The sequence below is a fragment of the Glycine soja genome, chromosome 20, assembly GCF_004193775.1.
Source record: "Glycine soja cultivar W05 chromosome 20, ASM419377v2, whole genome shotgun sequence".
In the NCBI taxonomy this organism is placed as follows: Eukaryota; Viridiplantae; Streptophyta; class Magnoliopsida; order Fabales; family Fabaceae; genus Glycine; species Glycine soja.
The window spans coordinates 50,162,709-50,186,864 of NC_041021.1; the positions used below are offsets into that span (position 1 = coordinate 50,162,709).

The 24,156-nt window shown below is 31.3% G+C and overlaps 2 protein-coding genes and 1 non-coding gene across 3 annotated transcripts; 2 read left to right on the plus strand and 1 right to left on the minus strand.

Moving 5' to 3' along the window:
* Positions 1-670: 670 nt before the first annotated feature.
* Positions 671-5,236, plus strand: LOC114402262. Its single transcript, XM_028364772.1, has 5 exons — positions 671-1,239; positions 1,552-1,610; positions 1,734-3,509; positions 3,861-3,939; positions 4,388-5,236. The coding sequence occupies exons 1-5, from the start codon at positions 1,137-1,139 to the stop codon at positions 5,065-5,067; spliced, it is 2,697 nt and encodes an 898-aa protein (XP_028220573.1). The 5' UTR covers positions 671-1,136; the 3' UTR covers positions 5,068-5,236.
* An 8,500-nt stretch (positions 5,237-13,736) lies between these two features.
* LOC114401415 lies at positions 13,737-15,434 on the plus strand. Its single transcript, XM_028363933.1, has one exon. It carries the CDS (start codon positions 13,976-13,978, stop codon positions 15,110-15,112), a length of 1,137 nt encoding a protein of 378 aa, XP_028219734.1. The 5' UTR covers positions 13,737-13,975; the 3' UTR covers positions 15,113-15,434.
* Positions 15,435-19,704: 4,270 nt separating this feature from the next.
* On the minus strand, positions 19,705-19,776 carry TRNAP-CGG. Its single transcript has one exon. It is a non-coding gene; the product is annotated as a tRNA-Pro (tRNA).
* Positions 19,777-24,156: the final 4,380 nt, after the last annotated feature.

The window sequence follows — 24,156 nt, forward strand, 5'->3', positions numbered from 1 at the left end:
ATGATTTTCTTTTACTAAAGAACCAACTCGTAAATAAATTACCGGGTAGGTAAATAAAACTTATGACCTTTTGTTTTTATATACTACAATAAGAGTATTTTTTGGGTACTACTATTAGAATTTTTTGCAATTAAATATCAATTTATTTTAAAATGTAGAAATTGTTGAAGTGAAGTTTAACTTCTTTTGTTACATTTTTTTTTATAATTTATTTAACATGGCTAATTACTTCATGTACTCCTTATTACAATTTACAAGTAGTCTGTTAAAAGCTCCCAACCGAAGTTTAGTGTAGGCAGAAAGGCCCCCAAATTCTACAACAACAAAAATTATCGTTTTTCTTTCCAAATGTTAATTAATCTTTTGTTTTTACACTCACGGTTTAGTTGTCTTTGTAAAATTCTACAGTTTTTAAAAGTTAGACAGTATTATAATATAAGAAGAATAATTTACACTTTTATGTTAGACAAACCTCTTCATTCTTTACATAAATTAGTACTAATTCGTTTTTATTTATATTTTAAAAAAATAGTCTTATTGATTGGTGTTTTTTAAGAAGTTGATTAAATATTAAGAAATTACTGAATAAAAAAAATACTAACAAGGTGTGATTGATCTGTAGAGGGAAAGAGAATCAAAATCTTTTTCTTAGTTCACTCCACCTCTTTGACTTGGCTTTCATTTAGTTTAGCCCCACGAGAACCCCATTATCCAAGACTTTTCTTTCTTTGTAATAACTATTGTCTTCTTCTTCTTCTTCTTCTCTCACACAGATCTTTTTTGCATTCCTCGTTTTGGACTATCTCCTTTGAGGAATAGAGACAAGACAAGAGTGAATACTGAATAGTGAATACTCGTTTAGGTGGATAAATAAAGTGTAAGCATTGTGCAGTGAGTGGTTTGTTTAATGAGAGAGATTGATAAAAATGACCCATAACTCCTCCACTATTTCTTTCCATTTTCAAGGACCCTCGACTTGAGTTTTAGGACACACAATGTGTTTTCTGGTTGCAAGAAAGAGACTTGAAAATGAGGTTCTTCTTCGCATGAAGGACCTTGTTTCTTCTTCAGATTTGGGTTCTTGAGAGAAAATAACTGTCAAAAGAATCTCATATTTTGTTAGAGCAAAGTTTTTAATGGAGATCCAGAAAAAACGTTTCAAGGGAAGCTTCCTTAGCTTCTTTGACTGGAATGGCAAATCACAAAAGAAGCTGCTTTGTGACAGGCCTAACTTACCTGGTAATTATTTGCAGTCTCTCATATATATTTATTGTTCTTATTTTTTAAACTTTTGTCTTGCTTGCTTTGTCCATATATTGTGTACCTTCTTCAATTATTAAGTCCTTGTTTGGATCCTAGTGGGGGAGTTCAAAAGTATTTTCACTCCCAAAGCGACAAATTTTCCTTCTTCATTTTGTGTCTTGGAATTTGGGAATATGCATTAGAATTTCAAAAAGCACATTCCTAACTCTGTTCCAAACATAACCTAAGTCATTTTATGAAGTGAGTTTGATGTGCCTATGCTAAACATTTCTGCTACATTAATTGTAGATGTTTCAAAGCAAGGGAAGGAAAACATGGACAGCATGCCAAAGTCACAGGACAATAGGGTGTGCATTTGTTCAACCTTTCATAGTCCATGACTTATTTATAACATTTCCCCCCCTTTTTTTTGTTAATTCTGCCTTTCATAATACAATTTTTTTTTCTGTTGATTGTTACAATTGTTTCAGATAAAAATGGATAACAATAGAGTAAATCCTAGCAATAATGCAAGTTGTGATATTGATTGTGCCATATCAATTAATAGTGATGAAGGGTGTGGGGCTAAAGTCCCAGGGTTAGTAGCCAGACTTATGGGTTTGGATTCATTGCCAGTTTCAACTGTCTCTGGGCTCTCCTCCTCATCCACTTCATTATATGGCTCCAACTCTCTTGGATCTTCTCATTCTCCTGACGATGATGTTCTTCACTCAATGGTTGACTGCTGTTGCCCTGTGGATCCCATAAATATGCGACTCAAGCCAGAGAAATCTTCTTGGGCTGCCATGCAATCAAGGGCTCAGAAAGTGGGAAACCCGGCCATGAAGAGATTTCAGACTGAAATGTTGCCTCCAAAGTCTGTTAAACCCATTCCAGTTACTCACAACAAACTTTTGTCTCCTATCAAGAGCCCTGGTTATACGCAACCTAAGCATGCAGCTCATGTAATGGAGGCAGCTGCCAAAATAATTGAGGCAAGTTCCCAGCCATGTAGGAGGAATAGAATGTCTTCATCTGGATCTTCATCTGGATCTTCATCTGTTCCCTTAAGAATTCTTGATCTGAAAGAGAAATTGGAAGCTGCACAATATGAATTCAAATTCATGGATATGCACACTGCTAACCCTCTGAATGGCAAACCTAGTGAGAGGAGAAACAATTTATATAAATCCTCTTCAAGTTTCAAAGGTTCAAGGGATTCAGTAAAGAACAGTTCTTGTCAGTTGGCAAGCAAAGGAAAATCTGCTTCCCTTGCAATGCCATCTAAAACCAATGCTCAGAGCCGTGATGAATTGACTTTGAATGGTAATAGGAGATATATGAGGCAGAACAAACAGAATGATGTAAAATCAAACAAGTTTCCCAGGAGCCAGAAGAAACAAATTGTAGACCGGGCCAGGGTCATGCAGCAGAGAGCTTGTACAGGCCAGAGTAGCAATGTGCTTGGGAAGAATAACCAAAAGCAGAATAGTGTAACCAACAAAGGTGGTTCAGCTTCAAAAGTGGACTCCAATAAGCCAACACAAACTTGGTCTTCAGAAAGTTCTACCGGCGCCAAGAAGACTACAAAAAAGGTTGTTGTAAATGCCAACATTGAGCCCAAAAGGTTTGGCACAAGGATCACTGATACCATAAAGGAGTTTCCTGTTTCCAAAAGGAAGGGTATTTTCCAAAAGAAAAACTATAGTAGTAGCGATGTTCACAATGAGGCAAGAGGTTCTAATAGTGCAGCTAATACTTATGAAAACAAGTCCGTAAAATGCAATATTACAACTGATAGAAGTATTGACCAGGATGCATTTAGCATGAAAGGGAGCAATGGTGTGATTTCATTTACATTTACATCTCCCTTGAGAAGAAACATGCCCGAGTTGCAGTCCTCTACTGAGCAAGTGATGGGAACAAGGAACGAAATTGAGGTCAATTCTTGTAATAGTGATAAGCTTTATCCCCAAAAGTCATCATTTTCTCCTCCCAGGTTACATGTAATAGATGGTGATGCTTTAAGTGTTCTTTTGGAGAAAAAGCTGCAAGAATTGACATCTAGAATTAACCCACCTCAGTGCTCCCTCACGACAGAAGGGTCTTCTACTGGTTTAAGATCTAGTTTGGAAGACAAATGTCAAAGTGTGTTAAGCACCACAGTAAGGGAACAAGACAGAATCTTTCGCAATAAATTGGACAGCATGCATGATAATTGTTCTTCAAGTGATATTATGATGCTTAGCATGAATCAGCAACTGCAGGTCTCATTTTCTTCTATACTGTCAGTCTCATCTATTGTGGATTTTATTTCATTTTTTATGTAGAACTATTAAATATAGTATATTATCCTTGGTAATCTTCTGCCATCGATTAGTCAAGGGAATATATTTCAATTTGATAGAGGGAAGGGGGATGAGGGGGGTGCACATTATGCTTTTATTACTAGTTTCCTTGGGATTTGTTTAATATGATCCACACAGCAAGTATAGAAACAACTTTCATTTCTATCAAGTTATTCTTATTTGCAAGTTTAAATATTTTTAATGTTTGAAGTTTGAACTGGAAAGAAGAATATACTTATATTAGCACTAAATCACTCTTCACTTGTGCAGACATCAGAATCAATGGAAGAGCCTAGCTGTAGCAGCAACAGTGAAAGCCAAAATGGAAGTTACTTACATAGTGCATATGGTAATGTCTTAGTATTTATTTTCTTTACACTGCCTCTGAGCATATTTTTATCCAGATCTAAAATCAAAACTTTACACATTTTATGGTAATGAGTTGCTTTCACTTTTTTTATAAATCTTTAATTGCAAATTTGCAATATTGCATCAAATTTAGAAGAACCTTGAGGTGTGCTCGGGGTAGGGAGTTAACTCTAGAACTGTCATTGGGCCACATGTGGTAAAGAAACCTTGCAGATGTTGCAGAATTTTTCTTAATAGGTGGCCAATTATGGAGCATGACAGTTTCAATTTAATGTCTAACATCCAACATGCCATGCATGTATTATAAAGATATATGTGTTATTCATCAAGTTTATGTTATGAAAATAACTGTTAAGAATTTTTTGTGGTTCCTCAGCTCAACTGCATATGCTCATAAAATAACCTTTCCATTTTTAATCTCTTTTTAGGCAGCACAATTTATTCTTCCATGCAAGATGAGGAGGTATCTAATTTTTCTCCAATGAATGAATCTCTGTCACTCGAAAACAAAGCAGAATGGTCTGAGCAAAGCTCTTCCATAGTGATGGGGGATAACATGGCCAGTGAGCAGTTAAGTTTAATGTCAAATTCGGCCGAATATACAAGATCAGCAAGGAACATGGAGCTTGAATATGTAAAGGATATATTCAGCAATGCAGAGTTGATGGCAGAAGAATTTGTGGTGGGTGAAACAGACAAGATCATAATGGAAAATCTCTTTGATAAGTTGGAGAATGAAGGCCTTGGGGCAGAAAACTATGAAGAGTACTCTAAGATTGAGAGGAAGATTATATTTGACACTGTGAGCGAGTGCCTTGAATTAAGATGTAAACAAGTTTTTGTTGGAAGCTGCAAAGCATGGCCTAAATGGGTGGCTTCAGTTCAGAGGAAGAAGTGTTTAGCAGAAGAGTTTTACAAGGAAATGCTGAGCTTTAGAAATATGGAAGATGGGGTAGAGGTGGATGAACTTGTCAGCAAGGACATGAGCACTGGATGGGGTAGATGGCTTGACTTTGACATTGAAGCCTGTGAGGAGGGTTCAGAACTTGAATTTGATATTGTAACATGTTTGATTAACGAATTGGTTTCTGATTTGTTGTACGTTTAATTCCACGGTGGCATACATTAACATTCTTCACAATGTATAAATGGATAAAGCAATCACATGACATGGTAGGCTTTGTATTAGTTTTCTATAATTGTAAACAACTGATCCCTTCAAAATTCCCTCTATGCAAATCCATTGGATAGTGATATTTTTTATGTACTTGACGGTAGAACTTATCTTAATCGTTAAAAGATCTATTAGTATATTATACTCCTTTCTCCGTATTTATTAATTTATACATTTTTTTGTTGTATTTATGAAAAACAATGTTACTTCTACGTTTAATTTTTTATTTCTAGAAGTAAACTGTTTTTTTTTATATATTTTCTTTTCACTTTTTCTTCAACCAAATAAAGAAAGTTTTTTTTATTTTTTACTTTCACTCGCTTTCATATCTTCCAAACGTACCATAAGATAAATCTTTTAAGTTAGCAATATTACATGAGCACTTTGTTTTTGACAGAATTACATGAGTACTTATTTCATTTTCTTAGTACTTGTTTATTTTATATTGCGAACACGCGGTGGGAGGAAGGGAAGACCGAATAGGATGAATCTAATTCTCGATCTCTGCATTCACCAACTACAAGGAACTCTTTATTAGGTGGCTTTCAGTGAAAATAACCATTTTAAGTAAATATCTAAATTTATATGCGTTAGTACTTTATAATATAATAAAATACAGGCGTAATTTCCTAATGAACACCAAATATAATAAGCTTTAAATTCGAAATAGATCCATTAAAAAAAAAGATACAATTATCCCAATTATAAATGCAATGAATTGAACAACTTCTGTGCAAATGTTTGTAGAGACTTGAGACAGCAGGGTTGCACCCATGACCCATCGTGGGGTTGAAGCCATGATGCTTTGCTTGACATCAAGCTTAAATGGTTGTCCCCTTGTGTATACCGTTATGTTTGCCCATTAACATTTTTTTTTTTATGAAAGACAACAAAATTTTGATTGAACATGCATAATTAGTTTATTTTAAAAACTTTTGAATGGTTAATTATTTGCAGCCACACCATAAAATGATCAATCTCTCCTGAGCCTTAATTTATATGCTTTAATACTCCTGATAAGGTCAGGTTTGTGTGGACAAGCTTGCCAACCATGGTGGCAATATGCCAATATGTTTTACTGTCTTTAGTATTTAGTATTTATTAGTGTTTCTTCTTTTTTAGCTATTCCTCTTATCTCTAACATGCTCGTGGATGTTCTTTGATACATGAATAGCAGTGGGCCAGTGAGAGCTATTTTGAATAAAATTTTGAGCAAAAAACTATAAAAGAGAAGAATAAATTAAATTAAAAAGATATATAAATCTAATTTTGACATAAATTAGAACTAACTTATGTATATTAACTTTAAAAAATCATTCTTTTATGAAAACTTCAATAGTTTGACATTCTTACCTTAAAAATAATTTTAATTTTAATCACTATTGATCTTTTTGATTTAAATTGTGTGCAATTTTGATCTTTAATGTTTTTTTAACTAATTAAATATCTGTATTTGTAAAATTAAGCAAATACTTAGGGTTTATAATAAATTCAAGATTAAAATAATTTAAAAGGTTATAAGTTAGGAAATTAGTAAAAAAAAAAATTGAGCGTATAACTTGGAATATTTCTTAGTATTGTTAGCAAGTTAAAAATACAAATTAAGAGAATCAAGTTGAGCGTTTTTTTTCTTCTTTTTTCTTTGTCATGTTCAATTTGAGTTAAAAGGATGCATCATGTATATTACATCCAATGTGTTGATGGGCTCATAGACTAAACCGACTCAAGTTAAAGCATCATTTAACATTAAGCATGAATGGATTCAGCACTGGGCCATAGACCAAAAACAAACACTGAAGTGAAAGAAATTGTAGAAAAATGTTATTTTGATTGTAATGAAAACAGAGCAAAGCAATTGGTGCGCACATGGGTCCTCTTAGGTGAGAGAAAAGTGGTGTTCTTGACTTTTCAACGCTGATGCAGTTGTTGAGAGGAGAATGGGAATCCACACTGTTTGATGGATTCATTTTATTGTTTGATCTGCATCTATTGTCAACGCGCCTCACATGTCATAACAATCTAATCTATCCGTAACCGCTAACCATTTATTACAACATGACATGTGGTTTCTTATTTATTTCCTTGTCTTTCTGTTATGTTAGCTTAACTCTTTCCTTCCATCTTCTGAGATCTGCCATCAACATTGCACCTTTGCCCAACATAATATCCTTGTCATATGACACCTACTTCTTCATCTCTCTCTAATCAAAGTTAGGTATATGAACCATAATATTAAACTCCCTATTAGTGTCCATAGTTCACTTAACCCTATGTGTAATTTAATTACAAGTTATTCACTGTGTAATTTTTTCTTAACCCTTTGTTGGTAGAATGGATAGAAATAGAAGATAGATTTTTGAATTAGAGTGTGTTTAGTTGAGTGAAATGAAATGAAATGGAATGTAGATGATTTGAGATTAAATTTTTAAATTAAAGTACAGTATAAAAATATGATCTCATTTTATTATTTTATTGTTATATGTTATTTTTTTTAGCTCTTTCATCCTGACCAAACAAGGGTAAAATAAAATATAGAAAGTGTGAGTTCCACACAATTTCTCCTATGTTACTTTCTCCACTCACCCTATTTTTCTCTTACCAAACAAAACATAAAATTATTCATTTAATTGAAGGATTTATGTTTAATTTTTTTGTGGGTAGAATTTTTTTGAGTTAACAATCACATCCAACGAGTAAAATTAATCTTTGTCTCAGTGGTTTAGGAGACACATGTAATTTATAACTTAGGAAAAAAAATTATAAATTATTATGTACAATAATATCATTTATTTTATAATAATTATTTTATAAATTATATTTAAAATAATTTATAACTGATTAATATTGTAAATTTTTTACACCGAATATATGCAAAAAGATAATATTTTAATTAATTAAGTTAGAAATATAGTATTTAAGGAAAAAGGAACTTTGTAATGTATCATAAAAACATATGTAAACGCTAAAAAGTACTGATGAAAATGACAATGTAGTCATGTAGATCTTTTTGATATAAAAGATTGAGCACCATCCCCAGAGTATCATTCCACCTTTTTTAATGAAATTCAATTATTAACTGTTATTGAATCCGATAAGAACAACTACATTTCTAAATTTAGATTTCCGTATTCGAAATTATTTTGCTGGTCTTTTTAGGACGATGAGATTGGAAAAAATGGCTAAAACTAAAGAGCAGAGTTGAACGAATTTAAGCAATCCGTAAAAGTAATTACACATAATTAACACATAATGTTTTCTAGCCAAAGACCTGTATGTGAGATCAATTGTCTATCCTGATTCAATTTTTTTTTACACGAGAGTAGAACGTCAAGTACGTTGTAATTTTCCATCAAATATATCATATATGTACCATTTATGCGAAGAAAATTATTCCTCATATCAACCTCACCTCATCAATAATGTATATCAGTCACATTTTTTAAGTGTTTTATTTGAGTTTCCTTTAGATTTTTGTAATAGAAAAAAATGCACATGCAGACATTGGTTGTCAGACTTTGATTTGCTGGACACTGTAAGTTGTAACCCTCTTTCCTAAGCAAAATTTGTTGGCAAATGCTAATTAATGCATTAAAAATATGTTTTAAGATGTTATAATTGAATATTTTTTTGTTAAAACTTATAATTATTGTTATTTTCATAATTTTTAATACACTTTGTAATTGTTTAAATAAATTCGTTTAAAAAATGTTTAAATAATTTTTTATGCAATACTTTTTAATTAGTAATTTTAATTCCAAGCCACTGATCTCAACATGACCCAGATCTTTATAATGCTGGCCATGTTACATCCCTCCCCATCCCACTGATATTCTTTCGTTTTTTTCTTGGGTTTGGAGAAAACTGAAAAGAGTCTCTGCTTTCTATGATGTTCAGTTGTTCACAGATTAATATGCCATGTATCTTCTTTCTAGATCATTAATTTAATTGAGGTTTTTAATTGCAGAATGATGCTACTATTAGAATACTCAGCGGAACTGCGAGAGGATCCTATGGGAAGTATTGTCTTTGCTACATCTCAATCTCCTGCGTCTCATAATTTATGAGAACTTGTGTAAGAATTTTGTCTGTGAATCGTATGAAACTGTAAGCATTTCTATAAATATTGAATGAGTCTTGAAAAAATATGTACTAATTCTGATGAGTTTTTAGAATTCAATTTACCTAATTTTTTATGTAAAAAAAAAATCACAATTTTGTTATAAGCTTTTTATAATTTAATGATTCCAATATTGTTTACTATAATATTTTAAAAATAATGTGTATTGTACTGATATCATGAGTGAGTCAACTCTCGTTTTCTCTTTATAAACAGCTTATCTAATTCTCTTGATGTGACCCAAACGGAACTTGAGAATTAATATTTACAACTTGCAAGCATTAATTTACATGCCTCGATTCATTATACTAATATATATAGAAACCACTAACCAGTCAACATATCAAGAACTACAATCTTAAAAAGATAATACATTTTTTTTGGGTGAAGCTCTAAAGTAAATAATAAAAGGAATTTAAAACTTAATTCATGATTTTAAAATTTCGATCTAATAATATAAATGTTTTTTACAGGATATAAATATTTAGTTATATATTTGTGTTATGAAATTAGAATAAATCATACATTATTTCTTAATTTGAATATATTATAAATTTAAATAAGGACATATTATAACTTAGCTATTCTAATTAATATAATTATACATTTTCATGAATTAATGATAAATTTTATTTACCGTCTTTTACACACAAATATAATTGATATGATTTTATTGCCGATATGAATTGGAGAAAAAAAGTAATTATACTTTGTAACAGTTGACTTTATTTTTTATTTATGGAAATTGACTTTATTATTTAAAGTTTAATTGAATTGCTTAAGTTAATTAAAATTAAAATTAGCAAATATTGATTAGTTATTTTAGAAATTTTTTTAAACACTTTTCAACATTAACAAATAGCTTTAAAAACTCATAAATTCCCGTAAATATCTATCAGTAACACTAACACTAACACATGGATAGGTCTTATGTGGATGAGTAATTTTTTACCCACAGAAATAGGTAGTGGGCTAGTGGCCAGTTGGGGGCTACAAGTTACAATAGTTACTGCCACCTTCTATTTATAGCCATGTGATCATGAGAATGAGACTGGTAAATGCTTCAACAGCCTAATGACTAAAACTATCTAACTAAAATTAATAATATCTGTATAAAAAGATATTTGAAGACTTAATCTTCTAACTTTACTTTTTTCTTTAAGAGTACGATCATTGTTTTGTCATTTATGATTTTATCAATCAAGATTAGCAATTATATGCTCAAAAGTGAGTGGATATATAAACTTTTTATGAATGTGGGACACATATAAAAACGATCTAAAAGCTTTTGAAAGTAAATCATGGAAAAATCTTCGTGACATTTAGGGTCTAAATATTATGCGTGAAAATATAGGTATTAGCAAAATTCTTTGAGATTATCCCAAATTGTATTTGTTTTCTTGTTATAAATAAAATGATATAACCATCATTGTTTTTAAAAAAAAAAACAAAGTTTGGCTTTATTTGGGTTTGTCAACTTTGATTCAAATTTGTTAGAGTTCAAAGTAACTTTTAATTAAATATCTAAGATTAGAAAATATAGAAACAAAAAGTTAGACAGATTTTTTTTTTTTTAAAAGATGTCTAGTACTACTATACGTGTGGGACAAATGTTCAATTAACTTAATATAGACATGTGTTTCATGGGTATTACAATATTGTAGAAAGTTGATGATTTTTTTTTAAATACACAATAAAGCATTTATTAACGTTTCATTAAAACATAAAATATCAAGCAAATGAAGTATGAATTATGAAATATAAAAGTACCTTAAATATAACTCATGAGTTGTTATCACTTTTGTAAAAAATAATATCATACTATTATTTATTTATTTAAGATTTAAATATATTGTCAGTGTTTTAAATTGAGTGAGGTCATTTTTATTTTGTTCCTCCAAATTTAAATTTGTTTTTTTTTATCTCTCAATTTCAAAAATATTTTTTCGCCTTTTTTTTATAATCCAATTTTTTTAGTCTCTTAGGTTAAAAAAAAATCAACATGTCAATCACCCCAAAATCAATAAAAAAAAAATGATTGTGCGGTGAATGTCAAATAAGAAATTCCGACAATCCAAACAATGGTTCACAATGATTTTGGGTCAATGACTCCAATTGCAACACCTATGAAGACGTCGATACTCAAAGTTAGGATGTGAGTTAAGAAGTGAGAATGAGTGAAATTGGTCTATGCCGGGAGAAGAGTCCATGTATAAAGACATTATTGGTGGAAAAAATTGTTAGATTATTTATGTGCCATGTGAAAAGTTACGTGATTGAATCTATTATATTTGAGTATTTGACTTCTTATATTCGTGTTATTATCCGTTCTTTCATGGTATATTTTGAGTTAATCATGGCTGCCGATTTTTGTGATAAGTTATTGTATGTTTGGTGTTCTTATACTAAGTGACCTTCAAGGCATCCCTATCAATGAAAATTTACTTTGATAAGATAATACAGGTTTAACGATGAAAATAAATGTAACTTTCATAATAGTTGCTCCCAAGTATTATTTTTAAGCAATATTGACTTAAATAATTTACAAGTGAATATTTCTTCGAGGACAATGTATTTTGAAATTTAAAAATGTTTTTGAAAAACTTTTCAATGTTAACAAATATCTATAAAAGCTCATAAATAGCCATAAATATCACACAGTGGATATCGACGTGAATAATGATCAGTTTTTACACTAAAAAATAGGTAGTGTGGACTACAATTCTTATTCACTTCATCATGTCTAATGACTCAAATTATCTAATTAAAATTAACATTTATAGTGTAAAATGTTTGTGTAAAAAACAAGTTTAAATAAGTATTTGTAAACCTTATCTTCTAGCTTTAATTTTTCTTTAACAATATTATCTTTATTTTGTCATGCATGATTTTATCAATGAAGTGCTACAATTCATTTCGTGTCCTTTTCTCCAGGTTTATTTATTCATTGCCGCTTAAAAGTCAAAAGTGAGTGGATAAATTAAACTTGTCTTGAACCTAGAAAACACATAAAAAAAAAAAAAGATCTAAAAGCTTTTGAAAGTAAATCAAATCATGGGAAAATCTTCTTAGAGCAACATATCATATTTAAATAGTGTGTGTGAAAAAATAGGTATCAACAAAATTTTGTTTATTCAATTGCATCTATATATTTTGATTCAAATTTGTTTGGAGTCAACATAAAAAAAAATTGTTTATTAAACCATTTTTTATAGTTACTTTAAGATGTCGAGTACCACTGTAAGTCTATAAGTGTGGGTCAAATGCTCAATTTAAATCAAACATAGACCTGCGATGCATGGGTATTTCAAAATTGTAGAAGTTATGTATTTTTATTTTTTTTTGAAACCTAAGTTATGTATTTCATGTTTCAAATAAACAAAAAAATAACAACAAATGACGTGAAAAATAAAAAGTAATTTTTGTTGAGAAAGTATTTTTTTGTAATACAATAGAATTATGATAAATATCAATGTTATAAAATGTCATGTTCCTTAGAGCAATATTATTTCTTTTTTTAGCAAGATTTGTAAATTCTCTAACTAACTAAATATTCATTTTTCTTATAAAAAAACTGAATATTCATTTTCATTGATTTTGGAATGAGTCAGTTATTCCTTCATCGTAATTGGTTGTGCGATAAAGAAAATACGTTAACGGAAAATTTTAGGAAGATATAAAAGACGTAAATAAAGTAAGAATTGTAGGAAAATAAAATGAAGTAAAAACAAACAAACTTTTAAATTTGAATTGTGTCAAATATAACTAAATTTTTTTCCTACAACAAGATAAACAATTAAACAAAAAAGGGAAAAAGTGGGTATAATTTCGGAAACTGTGTGGCAATCTTATCAACGACTAATTCGGGTTTTAGCAAGCATGATTCAAGCCTGTGATTGCCTTTAGTTAAAAGGTTCTTATTATTTATTTAAGTTACGGAAAAATTATATTTACTTAATTATTGATTTAAATTATTAAATTGAATATTCATTATTGATTATTTTTATGTTGTTTTAAAATATTTTTTTTATTAAAATGATAATTACTATCGAATACTTATTTTGTATCTATTATTAGTTTATTACCAAAATTCTCCAAATAATTCTTTTCATGAATAAATATATTTTTAATTATTTTTAACTATTTATTTAAAAACTTCTTAATTCCCTTCTGTCCTCCATCATTTTAATTTTTCATTTTCTACTATTTTGAATAAGGATAAATTGAGAAAATTGGTTGGTTAAATTTGGCAAAAATATTTCCGGTGAGTATTTTGATATTAATTATTGTGTTTTTCTTTAACTGAAAGAAGAATTTTCTCATCCAAATTTTCTAAAATTTAAAGCATATACCTTAATTTTATGTGCTTTTTTTTTTGTCAAACTGCCTATCTTTTAAATATATTTTTTTTGGAAGAGGGTCCTGTTAAGATTTCATCCACCACTATCCTTGCATAGCTTATATATTTCGATTTGTCCATCATGATGAATGAAGGCGAGATCTAGGTTAAGCGATAAAAGTATGAGGAATGACAAATTAAGGATATAAAAATGGCGATTTCGCGCAAACCTTGTAAAAGTTCATATAATCCTAAGTAAAACCATTTATTTATTGATTGTGTTGTGTGTGTGTGCACGGTCTCAGGTCAGGTTAATTACACTCACATCTACATCCACTCTCTCTTTCTCTCTTCTTCTTCTTCTTCCTCCTCTAAGACGAATAATAATGGAGCAGCTTCAAACCCCCACCATCACCCATAATAACACGAACCCAGAAACCAACAATGGCGAATCCCTTTTCTTCCAAGACTTCGACAGCACCTGCTCCACCCCTTACGTCAGCGCCCCTTCCAGCCCCGGCCGTGGGCCCCTCCCCGGCTTCTTCTACAGCGCTCCGGCGAGTCCAATGCACTTCGCCATCACAGCCGCATCGTCTTACGAGAAAACTCCTTCTTCCGCACCAATGGGTTTCGAGTTCGAATTCTCCGCCCGGTTCGGGTGCTCCGGTTCGGCCGGGTCCGGTTCGATGAGCTCGGCCGACGAGCTGTTCCTCAACGGTCAGATCCGGCCCATGAAGCTCTCCAGCCACCTCGAACGGCCGCAGGTCCTGGCTCCCCTATTGGATCTGGAAGGAAATGAAGACGAGGAGGACGAGGAAGTAGTAGAAGAAGGCGTTAACGTTAACGTTAGCGTTGTCCGAGGAAGAGATCTGAGGCTGAGGGACAAGTCGGTTCGCAGGAGAACCAGATCCATGTCCCCTCTCCGGAGCAACACGCCCCTAGAGTGGGCCGAGAACGAGGAGGATCACGACCAAAACGTGACCAAGCCCAACAAAACCAACATGATTAGTTCCTCCGAAGCAGAGAAAGTAGAGGATGGTTTTGGTTTGGAGACAACACCTTCGGCCTCGTCCTCACGCTCTTCCTCCGCCGGGAGAAGCTCGAAGCGGTGGGTTTTCTTGAAGGACTTTCTCCGAAGCAAAAGCGAAGGGAGGAGTAACAACAAGTTCTGGTCCACCATTTCCTTCTCACCAACCAAAGACAAGAAAAACCAAAATCCACCAAACACCAACAAAAACGTGGCTTCTTCTGAAACCACGCAGAAACCCAAGGGAAGTAGTAGTTCTCAGACTTGGGCCAGGAGAATAAGTGGGAAGCCCACGAACGGTGTTGGGAAGAGGCGCGTGCCAGCCTCGCCGCACGAGTTGCACTATAAAGCAAACCGGGCCCAAGCAGAGGAGTTGAGGAAAAAGACCTTCCTCCCTTACAGGCAGGGTCTACTTGGATGCTTGGGATTTAGTTCTAAGGGTTATGGGGCCATCAATGGCTTTGCTAGAGCCTTAAACCCCGTTTCCTCCAGGTAAATTTCTTCGCTTTCCCTTTAATTGTACAGATCATTATTATTATTTTTATTTCTTTCTTCATTTTGGAATCCTTTAGCTTAGTCTTAGCCTTAAGAATTAAGATCACCCCATGTTCAAGGGGTTCGTTTTACGAGGGTTCTGGTTCTGGTTCTTGTTCTTCCCTCTCCATCCTTCTTGTTGAGGATGCGGAACTGATAAAAGTATTATTATGTACAATATACCAAGTCATGTACTCGTACTCGCAGCATTTTGCTATTTACACAGTTGCTGTGCAGTGACTGGAGTTTATTACTAATATATATATTTTCCACACTTAGCTTTTCTTTTCTTTTTACTTAATTTATTTAGGTCTAATCCGCTGTTATTATTATTATTGTGGTGATGAGAATTTTGATGCCTGTTATGTCTCGTACACTATATGGATGCATCGGTTACAGAAACCACGTGGTGTGGGGAGCCATGTTAACAGTTGGGTTTGGCCCCATTGTAACTGTGCGAACACGCTTGACATGAGCTATTTCCACACCACAATTGAAAGATGCCTGTGTTTTTGTTTGCATCTCTCGCGTCCTGGGTTTTAGGTTGCGTATGCGAATTGCATGAGAGATAGGCTGTGTCGGGATCATGGCAATAGAATGAATGAGATGATCTAAAGTTTGCGCTTTATTTTTGGGGTCCAAAATGGTCTTTTTAGATGCAGCGTTATAATTATGCCGTGGTGAAAGATTATTTGAGCTTTGAGTTCGTGAAAAAGATGTTTGCAAATCTATATGCGACAAGATGTGGACATAAAGTTGGATTGAGATTATATGACATTGACTCGCTTATAAGTTACTAGTATTATAAAGTAGGAATGGAACCCCCCCAGGGATGTTCCATTTTTCTTTTTGGTTGCTTCTATTTTTTTTCATTCTAGTTTTTATACCACCCTGATGCCCCACTTGAGGGATTTATAAGTTGCTAGTGGATTTGGTGGAAATTATATAAAAAAGGGGCTAATAAATAAACCACGAGACATGAATCCGCCTGGGGGGCCCAAGTCCTTCAATAAGCTGGGAGGCATTTAAATTTGTTTAGATGTGTGTGCGAATAATCAAACGATTGAAACCCTTCCTATCCGGACTTTGTTACGGAAGAATTTGAATTTGGATGGACTTTCCAAATTTTCCTTTTAAGATTGAATCAATGGTAGTTGTGGTAAAATAAGATAATAAATATATCTGGTTGGTTGGTGGTTCCAGAAGAAACTGTTCATTATGTTCAATCACATGCTAGCTAACTGTGCGGGGATTCTGCTAAAGTAAGCAGCTAACTTGTACTTGCGTTACTTGACCCCGAATTTTTTTCCCAACCTTTTTGTCATAATATTTTCCCCTTACCTTTTGCGGATCACGATCCTACTGTAGAGGATACTAGTCCTAGAAAATTTATAAATATAGTTTGTATTAATATGGATTTTTGGATCACAACTGCTCCGCGAGTCAGTTCCTTCATAACTGCACTAGATAGCATTTCACCCTGCATTGCTGGTGACAAGAAATTGGTCAATGAAACTATGACGAGATGACTGCTTATACTTCTTATACTTGGACACGCATAAATTTTAAACACTAGTGACATCTTTCATTTTCTCTCTCTTTCTATTGCTCTAAATCATTAATTAAACAAATCATTTATTTTATCTTTTTTTTTTTATTTCTTTGCTCAAGAATCATTTTTCTAACGAGACAAATTGGAATGATAGTACAATAATTTCCCAAGTGCTAAGAATTTACTCACTTTGTTGATAAATAGTTAATTTGTTAAAAAAATTACTTAAGTAGTGTTGGGTAAAAAGGGATGAAAGTGTGATGAAAGAGAGTGGAAAGAGACTACAAAGGGAAATTATTTGATTGAAATAAAAGAGTGTATAAGAGATAAAAATTTAAATTAAAATAATTGGTAAATAAATAATAATAAAAATTTAAATAATAGAGATGAAACAAATGTCCCTTTTTTTATCTCCAATATCCATGCATGTTTTCAACCTATTATGCGGCATTTTTATTTTTGAGAATTATATTCATAATCGATTATAAAAATTTCATAATAAATTATGCAATTTCATCAGATCACATGATTGATTATGTTTTAAGTATAATTGATTATATTGTAATCCTAAGAATTATTTTATCTGATTTTTTAATGATTTAGTGGATACATAATTGATCATGATATAAGCAAATTGATTATGTTGACAACCCGCAAGTTCTTTGGTGATTTACATGACAAATTATGTGAATATGAAAATGAGATTATGTATGAAAATATTTTAGTGATTACCTAATCAAACTATGTTATAAGCCAAATTAATTATGTTGCAAAGGACCGCAATGGTCATGAGTTATGCAGGACAATTTCAAGAAGAATTATTTTTTTTTTCTCAGCAGCCAATCCAAATCCATCCTCTTTTTTTGGAAGAAAATTTTACCTCATGACACCCACAATTTTTTTGAAAAACTCCGGTGTCTGAATTTATCACAAACAAACATCTATCCCACAACTTTCATCCTTAAATCATCCCAATTCAATTACATATCAAATTCACCCTTTAACCAAATACACCTTAAAAAGATTCAAGTTGAATTCATCTGCTCACAGTGTTGTAATGATGTTAGTAATCTAAATCAACTGTAATAGGTTTAAAATAGGATACTATTTATCAGATGAGAATAATCTATGGCTTTACTGTTAACTAAGCGCATGGTCGGTGAAAAAGATGGGTGTGTGATATGAATTTAGGGGCATGGCCAGGGGCGTAAGACCTTGGAACTCAGGATTTAGAACCCATATCTCCCGGAGCAACGAATCTTCCATCATAATGAGATCAAGCATAGGAAAATAAGATGCTGAGCTTAGTGAGTGTCAATTCATCTGACTATACAAGACTGATTGACTGCATCAACCGACGCAAAAATTCAAACATGTTTAGACGATTCATCCAAATTAACGTCAATAATGAGAGCTTTTTTCGGATGCTTTTTAGAAAACAATCACTTCTCTTGTTAGCAAATTCGTTCCTCTTCTTATTGTTGACTGTTACAGTTTGAATAATTTTCAATTACATTTTATGTTAGTTGATTAATTGGATTGTTTGTTTAAGAGAATGGATCTTTTCTAATTTCTTTTTCATTTTATAAGTTTACGAAAAAATAAATCAAATACGGATGATTAAGTATAACAATGAATAAGGTCCAGATAAGATTATATTACCTGTTGTTGATAAAAAAAAAAAAAAAAAAACCTGTTCATGTACTTGCACTAAAAAATATATATTTATATTTGTCCTCAACTTGAGTAATAACTTTAATTTTCATTTTTATATATGCTGGAAACTTATACTAGCAAGTACCGTCAACCTCAAAATTGAGATTTAAGATTAGCATTTTTCCTATTAAAGGCTATATTTGATAATATTCATACACTTTGAAATATCATACTTCCTCTGTTCTATTGTAATTATTGTATAAAAAAATATTTATTCTAAAATAATTATCATTTTAGATTTTTGATGTGACATTAATTTTTTTGTACTTAAATTTTATGATATTAATGATACGAATTATAAAAAAATAATAATGGATGAAGTACATTTGGTCAAGACCAATTATATCTCACTTTTATCTCTTCTTTTTTCTTTTTCTTTAGGTATTAAGTAGACATTGCTATCCACCAATCTTTTACTATTTAAGAAAATTCAATCATATCAAGATTTTCAAAACAAGTATGGATATTTTATTTGAAAATCTGAAAGTCTGACTATTCACCAGGACTTTTATGTCATTGCCAACTATTCGCCAAAACTTTATACTACTGTAAGGATTTATTTAAAATATTTAATTTTTCTATCGTCATCACTTTACGTATATCATAATTTTTATACCTTAAATATAATAAAAAATTACATAATAAAAATTAACAAATTAAGACATTTGATAACATTAGATAAGATCGTCTAAAAATTAAAAAAGTTTAATAATCATGTATTGTTAATTATTTTCTTTTACACTGAAAAAAATTAGAAATCATTGTTAGTATGATGTTTTTAAGTAGTTTATGTAAAAAATATAAAATTATTTAATACAAATTAAATAACCTATTTTGTTAAATTAAAATAAATGAAAAAGAAAGAACCTACAAAAGTTTAAACAAAATTCAAGCTCTAAGTTAAAATATATTAGTTTAAAAGTTAAAAAAATAGTTAATCGGAATAGCAAGCTTGAAATATAAATAAAATCTTATAATTAAACTAATTACAATATTTTAGTTTGAATTTAACGAAAAGAATCAATAACCGAACCAATTTATTTATTTAATCGGATCCGGGTAACACCCATGTCTTCGATAATCCACCTATCAAGAAAGCGAATTATTTGTTAATATTAATAATTTGGAGCTAAAAGTCGACAGTTTGTGGAAAAACGCAATAACAACAAAGGCCGAAGATGAATCAAACAAGCCCAAAACCAAATTCTGAGAAAAATTCATTCAGACCCAAGCTAAGAACCCAATTCTCAAAAAATTAAAATAAACTAGAACCCAACTTGTAAAAAGGGGTGTTGCGAGAATCGAACTCGCGACCTCTCGCACCCGAAGCGAGAATCATACCACTAGACCAAACACCCTATACAAATTCTAAAAGTGTCAAATTAGTATTTAACCTAAACAAAATCTCCCTCAGTGCTCTCTATTTGGCATAGACTTCAATGTCAAAACGAACTGATATACGAATAATAAATTTACATGTTAAAGTAGTTAAAACCAAACTAATAAAACAGTGAACAAAAGAATAAACTTCTATATTCAAACAAGCTAAAATCAAACTGATATACCATTTTACTCACTTCGGATTGAATATAAGAAAAAAAATTATATAAATAAACATTTTTTTATAAAAACATAGATAAAAGGTTACAACAAAATAAGATGAGTGATTAATAAAAGTAATTTAAAATATGTTATGAATATGATATTATTCTTTCAAATCAGAGCTGCATTTTTTTAGATATTAAATTTATTTTCACAGCAATAAATAGCATTTTCTTTTTACAAAAATGGGCTTGATCAATTGTATGCATTTGTCATATGTAGTTATGCATTTCCAAACCACATCCTTTGTTTTATCCTATCGAGTATTAAGTATTATTTTATAGGCATCATCACTCTGTGTTCACATTCTTTGAGAAGGAAAGGTCGACAATATTTTTACAATTTTTTTAGTATATTATTTCTAGTTTACAATGTAAACAATAAAATAATGAGTAACACGTAGGTTCCTGCTAGCGTTTTAACACATTGAAATTAATAATAACATTTATGTCACTCTTGCTTCATTATATTCTTCGATTATTTCATTTACATACATTAAATTTTAAAAGTTTTATTTTAATTTTTTATATTTTTAAAATATATCATTTTGATCATTTTTTTCGTTAAAAACATTAGTATTCTATTATCTTTTAAATTTAAAAAATTATTAATATGATACATTTCAAAAACACAAAAGAACAAAATAAAACATTTAAAATTAACGTACAAAAGTGAAACATAATCAAAAGTGATATTAAACATTTTGAAATAATTAACTTTATATAGTGACGACTAAAAAAATAAACAAATAAACAACTAAAAAAAATCATAATCTCCTTCAACCTTTTCTAAATGTAAAAAGGTAAACAATGCATCACTACACAAATCAAATAACGTCAATGCATAATCTTACTCGAACCTCAATAAATTCTTATACTCCTCGCTAAAAACTCAAATCCTTTTATACAATTATGTTATTGGAAACAAAAGTAGGAAAAACCAGAGCAAGAGTTGTTTTCAAAAAAGACAAAAGCATGACCATAACTCGCTGATTAATCCATATCTAAATGAAGAAGTCAGAATCTGACTCTTTGTGAGGTTTGCAAGCAAAACCTCCATTGTCGTGGGAAGTTGGACAAAGCAAATAGAGAATTTTTCATCCAACATCTACAACTGGATCCAACAAAGATGAGCAGTGTAAAGAGGGGCAAAATGGTGCATTCCATTCGAAGATGATTTTGACTGATCTGGTCAGTCAAACCTCATCCACAACCAGGTATTGTCGTCTTCTTTTTTGCCTTCATTAACATGTTGTTGCCGATGATGACGATGAGACAATTGTTTTCATCGGGTGAGACAACAATTCTAGTCGCGTAGAAAGTTGCGACGAAGACGAAAGCAAGGACGGGACAACAGTCTTTTGGGTCGACGTCGAAAAGAGAAGGAATACTTACCCATTGTGATTGAAATTATTATCATTATTAAATGATTAAATTGAATGAAGATAGTAATAATAATGTGAGACTAAATGTTGTTGTTGTTCGTGGTTTTAAATCTATTTTTTCTTTATTTACTTAGTGATTTTTATTTTTTTAATAAAAAAGATAGTGATGATTTTTAGTTGTTACTATGTTAACTTAACTATTTTAAAACTTAAAACACTAATGGACATTAACATTTCTAACAAAAAATTGAAAAAAGAACAAAATGATACATTTCTGTATCAAAGCAAAACAACTACGAAAAATAATGGACCAAAAGTGATATTAAATCATTTTAAAATTTAACAGAATACTGCCATTACTAAAAAAAATTTAAAAAAAGACTAAAATGATAAATTTCAAAAACATAAAAGATTAAAATAAAAATTTTAAAACCTAATATACTAAAACAACTGGGAAAGATTGTAGTCTAATAATAATTAATAAACATTTGGGTCATCAATTAAAAGACAACTTAGACAACTTTTAGAGAAATTAGAATTTATAGATATGCGGCGCTTGAAATAGTTGATTTAGAAACAAATAATTCCATTCCACACTAGTAAACTGACTGGTTACGTACATATATAAATTTAAACACCAATTATTTTCACGAAAGATGAGAATAAATCCTGATTAAGAAGTTTCTTAATCTCCATCCCAAGGCATTACCCATTCTATTATTAGTAATGCTCTGCACAACAGCCATAGAATCAATCAATCTGCACTTCCACCCTGCTAACTTAGTAGACACCTTCTCCAGAAGATAATTTCCCAAAGAGTGGGCTTCGCGAAAACCGGCATCTTGCAAAAATTATCCAAGATCATATGCAAAGATAGTGTTTTACTGTTGTTGATTGTGCCTAAACTGGAGCATTATGGGAGTGTTGTTGACCTGCTTGTCGGACTTATGGCTCGTTCGTCTTGAACCATCGAATTCGGGGAACTATGTGGTGTTGTCCAAGGTTTATGCAGAAGTTGACAAATACACGGATCAAGTCCCAATGCCAGACAATTTTGAAATTTCACCATGGCTTTGCATTAGAGAGGAACTAATCATTTGGATGTAGTGATTGGTTCAAGTGCGCACTGGATAGTTTATCATGCCTTTGAGATCAGGGAATCAATATTTGTTTATATAGATTCTCAAATTTTGGGTGATTTTTAGACATAGTAGTTTCAAATGAATTCGAAGCCTGTTCTTCTTTTATATTATTATTCCAAAGGAGTAATATCTAAAATATTTTTCATACATTTTTTACTATTCTTTTATGTCTTTCTATCTTATTGTGCGTTTATGAAATTTGTTTTACCTACTGATACTCTTAAAGAAGTATTCAAGTCTATATTTTTTTTTTATGAAAATTCAATAAAATTACATGAGACATAAAAGCGTCTATAATATAGAAACATGGAAGCATTGTCCATATATTGAATCAAAAATAAAAATTGTCTTCTTTATAGACGATTTCAAGACAGAAATGAGATTGATACTACTATTATCTTGCATGTATTCTATCTTATATATTTTTAGAATAATTGTATTGCCATAATGGATATGCATTGTATCTGATATGTGCATCGTATTTGTGCATCATGAGTGCCTGTACTTTTGCCATAAAGAACTGTACTAACCATATACATTATCCTTCATTTAAAATTGAACCTTGCTTCAGATTGCACGGTACCATATGGAGTACATTAAGACAATAGTCATGCACGTTACAAGAAAGTAGGAACCTATCACTATCTGGTTAAAAATTGTAATGAAGTCCATTGAGCATCTGTTACTTGCGGCTTATAACTTCAAATCACATTGCATAAATTGCTGCTACTGCCAGGAAGAAGAGATTGCTGATTGATAACTTGGGAGCACGATTTGTCTCTCCTCCGATGTACTCTGCCAAATTGAAGTTTCCTACACACAGCTTATATTTTGTTAAAGCAGCAAAATTTATAAAAAAAAAATGGAAAAAGAGGATATCAAGATAAAATATATAAATGTCCGTGGAAAGTAATTAAACTAGCATCCTGACCTCGTCGCCTTGAGTAGCTGCAGCCAACATTGAGTGCATATCTCATTTGTTGTAGAATAAGAAATTGGATAGTATGTTATCAATGCTATTCAGCACTAGTTGTGTTTCAGTTAGGCATGGCCCCTTTAGCCCCCTTCCCTCCCCACTGATTATGAGTTATTTGCTTTGTTATATTATCAAATATGTGTAATCAATTAAATATTAATGTTTAAAACTTGAAACAATTAATGTTCCAAATCTTTATCACATTAAATATTTATTCATATTTAACATTTTTTTCAAAGTCAATTATTTTTATGAACTTTGATTAAAGAGAGAAATTTCTAGTCAAAATCTCAATAGTTTAGGAAGAAACGCATAAGATAATCCCATTACTCTGATCTCATTCTCAAGATTTGACCATGACACACATCATAAATGACAAACACCCACCACACCTATTTAATCTCACTATCAAACTCAATAATGCACACATATTCACACGCATCGTCTCTAATTTCTATAGGCATTGTTTTTCTGTCTCCAAGTATTTCCCTTTGTTTAACATTCAATTATTTTTCATGGATTTCAAATATCATGCTGACCAAAACCAAAGGACATCATCGCCAATGACACATCCTCTTTCCACTGTCACCTACATATCCAAAAACTCATCAGAATGTAACACTCCTTTCAAGAT